A 10,775-nucleotide genomic window follows, 5' to 3' on the forward strand; every position below is an offset into this window, starting at 1 on the left:
TTAACCTTGAAAGTCATTATACTGATTGCATTTTATGGATCTGCCCCAGCTCACAGCAATGTATTTATATGAAATAACATTCTATTTCTGCGTTTTGGGCCATAAATTCTTTGCTACAGAAAATTGTTCCTGATGCAATTTTATTTTCTGGATTACTGTTTTTGATTCCAGAAGTTTGAACTACTCTCTTCCTTTGTAACAGAGCAGGATTACTTACTTTGTTGGCTTAGTAGTAAGCAATTGCACTGCTAATCCAAAGATATGTAATTCAAATCCACTAATTGCTCCATGAAAGAAAGATGAGAAATCTCCTCCAATGCAATTTATAGCCTCTGAAAACAGCTATGTTTTGGTTCCAAACTGCTAACATATACTATTCAAAGGATCCAGGTTATTCAAAGTTATACTAAAAAAATGGTTTACTATGTAGTAACCATGAATACAACAGATATTTATTTAATATTCCACATATTCATGGCTTATAGAAGCAATCTATGATATCCACCTCTTACATAAAACAATAAGAGACATATAAATGTAAATATTTTGTGACTTTTTTATCATACTTAACTACTAAACTAATACAGAAAGTATTTTATTTTCCTCCTGCTAAATATATCTCAGGAAAAAACATATAAATAAATGTTGCATCATTGAAATAGCATATTAAAAAAAAAAGGTCTAAAATGGGTTTTGTTTTTAAAATTGATGTGCTCCACTTTTTATTCATATAACTAGTATTATTTAATACAAATTCTTACTACACATTCTTTAAACAGTTGAAATTTAGTGAAATCTGAAAAGTTCAAACTTGTCTATTTTATCTTGGGAGGGAACATTGTATTATCATCCCAGTGATGTTTTGCACTGTTTGCAAAAGCTGTTACAATAAGAATTACCTACACTGAGTCCACCACAAAAACAGTGCAGGATAAGGAAATATTTGTCTACTGTTCACATGTTCACTACGAGTAATAATTGGCTTGATGACATTTTAACAAGAGCAACATACAAGCTCAGAGAATAAAAGGTTTTCTTTACATAGGTTCAGTAGATAACTTATGCTAATTTTCTGATTTATTTGAAGTCCTTTATATCATCTTATTATTTTGTTTTTTTAAAGCCTAGATGACTTACTCAGGTGTGGAGTGACTTTTGCTGCCAACATGGTGGTTGTGGATAAAGAAAGCACCATGAGTGCTGAGGAAGATTACATGGCAGATGCCAAAACGATTGTAAATGTACAGACTCTTTTCAGGTAAATTTCTGTGTATCCCACCCCTTTTGTTTACTAGGCGTTAAATGTGTTTAAATATGAGTCTTTGACTCTGCATGTGAGCAATGAGCATGAGGTGGTTTTGTATTAAACTTACATTTTTTTCATGTAGTCATTTGATCACAAAACAAATACTTGTTGTTAGGAGCTAATGAGCCAATTCCTAGTCATAACCTATGTACAGTAGAACAACAAATCCCTGCTCTGTTTGGGGAAATCCTCACCATTTCTGCTGTGCTTAATCACATTGTTGCAATTACTGGGTCTACTCGTCCCTTTTAGGGTCTTCCTCTTCTAGTAGTCATAGATTATGAGAAGCCATCATGTCCTAAATTTGATGCTATAACTAGCAATTATCGGACATATGCATTTGAATAACTAGATAATGAAGGTAGAAAGCTACACAACTGTCAATATGTAATTACTCAAAGGAGCCATATTCTTATCTTCACTTCCTTGAGTTTCTTTCATTAAATAAACTCAAATACGAATTTTCTTTGGGTAAGAATGCTCAATGCTGAGCAGAAAAAGGTTCATGCAAGAAGCAAAGGCAAAGTTATCTATAAATCAAACAATCTACATCATTTGGACTGATTCTAAAAGCACTGCAAAGTTAAAGTATCTGAAAGTAATTATGAAAGTTTGGAGAAAGCTAAATATCTGAACTATGAAATTATAGAAGTAGATTAAAAAAATTAAATTCCGTCACCATTCCCTTTTATTCCACCTTAATATCATCATCCTGAAATAATGCATATATCTTGGTAAATTATTCAAGTTGTAGTTTGAGTTTAGGATTCAGAACAGATAGCCTACATATGAAACTTGCTGTTGTTGTAATTGTGTACTGTTGAGTCAGAACTAAACTACAGCTGGCCTTCCAGCAGTTTCTTAAAGGCAATGAATCATACAAGAGGAGACTGCACATCTTTCTCCCATGGACAAGTAAATTTAAACCACACAGTTTCAGAATTGGAGTGCAGTTTCTTATTACTAGGCTACCAGAGCTTCCTCTCTACTTAGAGTTAAAAACTGTATAATTGTAGGCAAATTACTGTCCTTGACTAACTGTTGATATCTTAATCACAGAGTTGTATCAGATTTAAAAAGCATGCCTTAGTATATGCCTTGTAGCTTTTAATCATTCAATAAATGTTAAGAACTATAATTATTAACAACATAATGATAATTTTCATATGACTGGTTAGAAAAAGCACAGATTTTGGAACTATAGCACCGAGTCACCTAGGACAACCTCTGTTCCAGAAATTCTAAGTGCACTGGGGAAGGAATTAAACAGTCCAGTAGTACTAACTTTGTAATCTTAAATATATCTCCAAATTCCTCTAAAATGTCATTTTAATTATCCAGCCTAAAAATAATCTATCTATGATTTATATAACTAATTTTATAACTAATCTATGAGGATTAGTTATATAAAGAATCTGTTATAGCACATGAAAAATCAAAGTACTAAGGTCTACTCTAGACATGCAGAGAACCTACTGTCCAGTACAGGAAGGCACCCTGCAAAGTTATGGTAAGTTAAGCCAGTTCACCTTGAATATTACTAACTCATTGTTGTTCTTATGTGCCATTGAGTCACTTGTGACTCATAACAACACTATGTACAACAGCTCTGAACTCTGAGAATAGTACTTACTCATTGTCGTTATGTGCCATCGAGGCACTTGTGACTCATAATGACTCTATGTACATCAGTTTTGAACCCTGCACTATCCTGTGTCAACTTTATTGTCTCTGACGCACCCACCCCCATTACCCCAATCACTGAATCAATCCATCTCATTGAGGTTCTTCCTTTCTTGCACTCTCCCTCCACCCTAACAAGCATGTCATCCTGCTTCAAGGACTGGTCCCTCCTTGCAACATGTCCAAAGTATGTCAGATGAAACTTCAGAATCCTTACCTCCAAGGAGGAGCCTACTTTCACCCTCTCCAGGACAAACTTGTTTGTTCTTCTAGCAGTCCTTGGTATGTCCAATACTCTTCTGCAGCACTACAGGTCAAAAGAATCAATTTTCTTTTTATCATCCCTGGTCATTGTCCAACCTTCTGATGCATAACAAGCAATTGTGAACACCAGGGCCTGAATCAGGCACCCCTTAGTCTCCAGACTGACATTGTTGCTCTTCAGTACTCTGGAGAGGTCCTTGACAGCAAATTACCCCAAAGCAATTTGTCTTTTGCTTTCCTGGCTGCTGGTACCAAGATGGATACTAGAAGAGACTGAATATTTTACTACAACGCCAAGAAGCCAAAACAAAGGAAAGAAATCAGGATGCTAAGGAGCTAAAGAGAAGATTTCAAAGGGAAGCATGGAAGACAAAGTATTATAGTGAAATGTGCTAAGAGCTGGAGGCAGAAAATAAAAAAGCCATACTCACTTGGTATTTCTTAAAGTGAAAGAGCTGAAAAACAAATTCAAGCCTCCAATTGCAATACTTAAGGATGCTTTGGGCAACATATTAAATAATCCAGAAAGCATTAAAAGAAAATGGAAGGAGTATATAAAGGTACTGTACCAAAAGAAATTGGCTGACACAGAAGAATTTCATGAAACAATATATGCCCAAGAACCTGTGGTGATAAAGGAAGTTCAAGTTGCTCTGAAGGAATTGGCAAAACAAGGCCCCAAGAATTGAAAGCATACCAATTGACATATTTCAACAAACAAATGCTGCCCTAAACACTTTCACCAAACTTAGCCAGGAAATCTGGAGGACAACCACCTGGCCAACTGAATGGAAAAGATACATATTTGTTTTCATTCCAGAGAAAAGTAATCCGACCTGACAGAGTGTGGAAATAATCGAACAATATAATTAATATCACATACAAGCAAGAATCTTCTTGTTTTATCCAAAAACAACTGGAACAGCACATAAACAGAGAACTGCCAGATATGCAGCCTGTGTTTTGAAGAGGTACTAGGGATATTATAGCTGATGTGAAATGGATCTTGGCTGAAAGCATAGAGTAACAGAGGAATGTCAATCTGTATTTCATTGACTATGTAAAGGTTTTTGACTATGTGATCACAACAAACTGTAGTTAACTCTGATAAGAAAGGCGATCCCAGAACTCTTGATTGTGGTTGTGTGAAACTAACTCACTACTGTACTTTTATTAACTGTTACATGTAATATATGATATTGCTGTCTATTGTTGTTAGGTGCTGTCAAATCTAGTATGACTCATTGTTATTCTTTTTTTTAATTCTTTTATTATTATTAATTTCAGTGAACATCTGCAGAGATTTTGGAATTCCATTCATTCATTATTGCACTTTTCTCCTCACCCACCCCACCCCCACTGCCAGTTTGCGCCTCTCCTTGAGGAGCAAAAGACAAACTCCTCCATTGGTACACAATCCCCTCCCCCATGCCACACATCCCCACCCCCAGCCCAAGTATACTCTACTCTGCAACCCTCATTCCGGACTCTTATGATAATCATAATGCCCTAAAATATATTCATTTTAAACTATTCTCTCCCTCATCGACTTCAATGCAATAAACATAATTTATCCAGTTTTTCTCAGTCCTACCCTCACCCCAATGTCAGCCTCATTCTACAACAGTGGCACCATATAATATTTGTTCTTTTGTGACTGAGATATTTCACTCAGCATAATGTCCTCCAGGGTCACCCATTTTGAATAATATTACAGACTCATTGTTATTCTTATGTGCCATCGAGTCACTTGCAATCCATAGTCACTCTGTGTGCAATAGATCTGAACCCTACTCTATCCTGTGCTAACCTTATTATTTCTGACACACATACCCCCATTACTCCAGTCACTGAATCAATCCATCTCATCAAGTGTCTTCCTTCCTCTTTTGTGCTGTTCCTCCACCCTCCCAAGCATGACATCTCTGTCTATCTCCTTGCAACATGTCCAAAGTATGTCAGATGAAGCTTCAGAATCCTTGCCTCCAAAAAGCAACCTGCTTTCACCCATTTCAGGATGAACCTGTTTGTTCTTCTGCAGTCCATTTATATCCAATACTTTTCTCCAGCACCACAGCTCAAAGGCATCAATTCTCCTTCTATCATCACCCGTCATTATCCAGCTTTCTTATGCATAGCAAGTAGTTGGGAAAACCATGGTCTGGATCAGATGTACCTTAGTTATCAGACTGACATCATTGCTCTTCAGTACTCTGGAGAGGTCCCTGGCAACAGACTTTCCCAATGCAATTAGTCTTTTGATTTCCTGGACTTGTAGTGACCCTATAAACAACAGATCTAAAACCTGTCCTATCCTGTGCCATCCTTATCAGTTCTGATACACTTAAGCCCGTTGCTACAGTCACTGTGTCAATCCATCTCATTGAGGATCTTCCTCTCATTCACTGACCCTCTACTTGTCCAAGCATGATGTCTCTCTCCAAGTAGCCTCTCCCAGCAACATGCCGAATTTATGTGAGATGAAGCTCTGTCAGTTTTGCCTCTATGGAGCATTCTGGCTGTACTTTCTTCTAAGGCACATCTGTATGTTCTCTTGGCAGTCTCTGAGTTATTTGGCACTACTCTTCAATACCACAATTCAAAGGTATCAGAGTGTTTTGGTTTTTTCTGTCATCTTTATTCACCATCTATTTCTCAGATGCATAGCAAGTGCATTTTAGTCTTTAAACTGACATCACTTTTTCTCAATAATTTGGAGAGGCCCCTGACAACTGCAATACATATCTTGATCTCCTGAATGCTAGTACTAAAAACTGATTGTGGATCTAGGTAAGAAGCAGTCATTGACAATTTTAAACCTTTCACCATCTATCATGATGCTGCCTATTGGTGGTCTAGTAATAAAGACTCTGTCTTCTTGGCGTTGAAATACAAACTATATAGAAGACGCTTGTCTTTGACCTTTCCGCAGCAAACATTTCAAGTCTTCCTCACTTCCAGTAAGAAGGCTTGTGTCATCTCTAGTTGTTGATAAATTTTCCTTGGATCCTACTTCTTTTTCATAGAGTCCACCTACTCAAATCATAGATTTCTACCTACTCCATGCTTTCCAAGGCTGTACATCTTTATGGGATGAGATTGCACATCTTTTTCCCATTGATGGTTGGGGAATTTAAATTGATAATTTTTTAGCATCCCATCACATTTTGCATTCTGGTATCAGGGATACTTATTGCATATAAAGGAAGCATAATACATTTTAAAACATGTTATATGTTTAAATTTTTGTTCCCTCTGGAGAACAAAAAAAAAGGAAATATATCAGAGGAAAAATTAATTCAGAGGAAAAATGCTCATCGTTAATAGAAGTAAAATCTTACTCTTTGATCCCATGCTTAGCAAAAGTTAATTATAGTTTTAACAGAAGAAAATACTGTGTTTTACTTATAATTTTAATTTTCCATTGTCCTTTTGTTACATTACAGGAAGTTTTCATTTATTTGACTTCTACTGTGTATTCGCTAAACAGATTATTTTGTTTTATAAGAAAAGTATTAATCCCATTAATATATTTTTAAAAATTGACCTGATTCTTCAGTTCAGGAAATAAATGAAAATGGTAATTAACCACTCAAAATCTATACTTGCCCAGGTTCCTGGCTGAGGAGGCAGGCAGTTACATGTTGAATGTATGACTGACTAAATGAATATATTTGGATTCCTTGACTGTGAAGCTAAACTATTTTCAGTAGTGTTTTGGAAATTAGTAGACTATTTTGGACAATGAATTAGGAAGTTAGAAGGATAAGTGCTTTATTTTGTGGTGTTGGTGAACAGCAGTTAATATACACACCATGGACTGCCAAAATAAAAAACAGACACAAACGCAAAACAACACTCAGATCTGTCTTTAACACAGAGGAGCCAGAGCATTCCCAGATGTAAAAACAGTTAGAAATCATCTCACATATTTTAGACATGTTATCATGAGGGTTCAGTCCCTGAAAAAGGACTTTGTGCTTGGGAATACAAAGGATTAGCAAAAAAGGACAACCCTCAATAAGATGGAATGGCACATGACTTCAACAGCAATGGACTCACATACAGCAGAGATTGTTAAAATGGCACAGTCTCAGGCAGGGGTCAATTCTGTTACTAAGAGTTGGAGCTGACTTGGTGGCATCTAAATAAGGATAAAAAAAGAAAAAGAATTTACATAAATCACCTAATACTATGTAGACTTGATAGGGTTTTCTTTTTTATTGTTATTGTCGTTATATACCATCGAGTTGACCATGATTCATAGCAACGTTATGAACAATAGCTCTGAACCTTGCCTTATCCTGAGCAGTTCTATGCTTTTCTGACACACCAGAACCCACTGCCATGGTCTGTGTCAACACATCTCATCAAGGGTCTTCCTCTTCTGCACTGAACCTCTGCCCTTCCAAGCATGTCTTCTTCAAGGACTACTCTTTCCTGACAACATACCAAAAGTATGTGCGACAGAGTCAAAATCCTTGTCTCCATGGAGCAAACAAGATTCATCCTCTCCAGGAAAGACCTATTGGGTATGTTCAGTGCTCTTCTCCAGCACTACAACTCAAAGGCACCAATTCTTCAGTCATCCATATTCATTGTTCAGCTCTCAGATGCAAACAAAGCAAATGAGAAGATCATGACCTGGTTCAGACACACTTTAGTCTCCAAACTGACATTGCTGCTCTTTAGCACTCTGGAGAAATCTTTGACAGTAAATTTTCCCAATACAACTCATCATTTTATTTCCTGACTTCTGGTGTCAGGATTGTAGAATGTGAACCCAAGCAAAATAAGGAACAATAAATAAATAAATAAATACAAAACTTACTGCCATTTAGTTAATTCTAACTCTATTTCATTTTATAGCTCTATTTAATTATTACTCTTGCTATCACTTTTCTTTCATTTTTGGTGATTTTAGTGGTAAGAAGCTGCACTGCAATCCCAAAGACACATGGTTCGTATCCATCAGATAATCCATGGGAGAAGGATAGGTAGTATTCTTGAATGTAATTTGTTACTGTTATTGTGTCAACTATAACTCATAGCTACTCTAGGAACAATAACTCTGAAATATGATCTAACCTGAGCAAATCTCACTGTCCCTGATACATCTGCTCTCATTGCCACAGTCACTGTATTAATCCAGCTTATCTAGGGTTTCCCCTCCTATGTTAACCCTCTATCCTTCCAAACGTGATGTCCTTTTCCAAGGACTGATCTCTCCTGGCAACATGTTCAAAGCATGTGGAAAGAAACTTCAAAATCCCAGCCTCTAAGCATGAACCTGATCTCACCCTGTCCAGGACAGACCTGTTTGTTCTCTTCACAATTGTTGGTATGTTTAATACTATTCTCCAGTACCTCAACTCAAAGACATCAATTCTTCTTCTGTCATCCCTAGTTACTGTCCAGCTCTCAGATGCATAACAAGTAATTGACAAGACCTCTCCAAAGTACTGAAGAGCAACGATGTCAGTCTTGAAACTAAGGCATGCCTGATCCAGGTCATAGTCTTTGCAATTACTTGCTGTGCATCAGAAAGCTGGACTATGACGAGGGATGATAGAAGGAGAATTGATGACTTTGAACTGTGGTGCTGGAGAAGAGTATTGACTACTGTATGGACTGCTAGGAGATCAAACAGGTTCATCCTAGAGAGGGTGAGACCAGGCTGCTCCTTGGAGTCAAGAATTCTGAAGCTTCATCTGACATACTTTGGACATGTTGAAAAGTAGGATCAGTCCTTGGAATGGGATGCCATGCTTGAAAGGGTGGAGGGACAGTGCAAGAGAGGGAGATCCTCAATGAGACAGATTGATTCAGTGAATGGGGTAATGAGGGTAGGTGTGTCAGAGATAATAAGATTGGCACAGGATAGAGCAGCGCTATTGTACATAGGGTCTTTATGAGTTGCAGGTGACTCAATGGCACATACAACAATAACAACAAGGCTTTGATCAGGCACACCTAAGTCTCTAGACTGAAATCGTTGTAACTTAGAACTCAAGCAGTTTCTGAAAGCAGACTTTTCCAAAGTGATTTGTCTCTTAATTTCTTGACTACTGGTAAAAGAGTATTGATTGTGGATCTGAGCAAGCTGTAATTGTTAACAACCTCAATCTCTTTCCATCTATCATAATACTGCCAATTGACCTGGTGTTGAGAATCTTTGTTTTCTTGATGTTGAGACGCAATGAATATTGAAAACTGCAGTACTTGACCTTCTGCAGTAAATGTTTCAAGTCCTCCTCAGTTTGGGTGAGCGAAGTTGTGTTATCTACATAATGCAAGTTGTTGATGGGTCTTCCTCCAATCCTGATTCTTCTTCATAAAATTCTGGCCCTTAAACATCCTCAATTCTTCATCTTTGCCTTTCTAGGTTAGTGTGTATATTAGAAAAATGGTCGTAGTAAAGAATTTCTTTGTCTGCACATAGATAGCATCCTATCAGCTGAATCTTCCTATCCTTCCAAGACAGATCTTGAAAAGCTGTTTTTGATGAAAGCTGGCTGAATGAGGAGATTTCTGGGAGACAATATGAGCAATGCCTGCCAGAGAGTAGAAAAAGAGTAGTTGGAACTGTTTTTTCTTAAAAGAATACTTCTCCAAATTGATATTTCTAATGAGCAGTGCTCACAGTAAAAGATATTTACAGGGAAAGCATGACCATATTATTATATACACTATCTGTGCAACAAGTTAAAGATGTTATATTATTTAGGTTTCGTTTTAGAAAAGAAAAAATAATGGTTTTCCTCAATCTCTGTTGTTGTTCTTATGTGCTGTCAAGTCACTTGTGACTCACAGTGTTCCTATGTACAACAGCCCTGAACCCCACTCCATCCTGAGCCAATTTTATTGTCTGTGACACACCTAACTCATTACCTCAGTCACTCAATCAGTACATCTCATCCAAGGTTTTTCTCCACCCTTCCAAGCATGATGCCCTTTTCCGAGGACTAGTCCCTTCTGGCAACATGCCCAAAGTAGATCCAATATGTGTATATACTAGTCAAATACAAACTATTGTACACTGCTCATTTTAAGATGAAATGTTAAATTTTATGTTACCATTTGTGAATAATTTTGTGGACCGTGGCCATGTTGACGTAATTGTGACATTTTGATGTAGAACAGTTTGACTTTGACATTTTCAGATTTTAAAACTACCAAGTATGTTATTTTCTTGTTTTATCTTAGGATAAAATGAGGAGGAATTTTAGTTTACTCAATGATCATGAAATAACATATATGGTATTTTTTTCTTATTTATATTAATTAGCATAAGGAAATGTCAAATATTTATTTAATGGATAAGACAGTGAACTAGACCATAGTAACTTAGGTGTATCCATAGTTGTATTCATGCCAATTAAAATATAAAGCAAGTATAAAATAGTTTGGGGGTTTTGTTGGAGTTTTTTGTTAATAATAAAAGAGAAGTTCTTTGCTAGGAGGCTAAGCTGTGGTGTTAAGGGTTTATAGTTCAAAATGGCTTACCTATTTATTTTTTAAA

General features: G+C 36.7%; 1 protein-coding gene across 2 annotated transcripts in view; it reads left to right on the forward strand.

The window, feature by feature from the left end:
• Positions 1-10,775, forward strand: part of KCNT2 (potassium channel, subfamily T, member 2) — a 734,552-nt gene that overhangs the window by 596,020 nt on the left and 127,757 nt on the right. For both annotated transcript variants that reach the window (XM_006892105.1, XM_006892106.1), the window contains one exon: positions 1,124-1,258. In XM_006892105.1, the coding sequence (XP_006892167.1) occupies positions 1,124-1,258 (135 nt within the window). The remainder of the gene's footprint in view (positions 1-1,123; positions 1,259-10,775) is intronic.

Source organism: Elephantulus edwardii, unplaced genomic scaffold (assembly GCF_000299155.1).
Source record: "Elephantulus edwardii isolate Elephantulus edwardi_28Jun2011 unplaced genomic scaffold, EleEdw1.0 scaffold00110, whole genome shotgun sequence".
Lineage (NCBI taxonomy): Eukaryota > Metazoa > Chordata > Mammalia > Macroscelidea > Macroscelididae > Elephantulus > Elephantulus edwardii.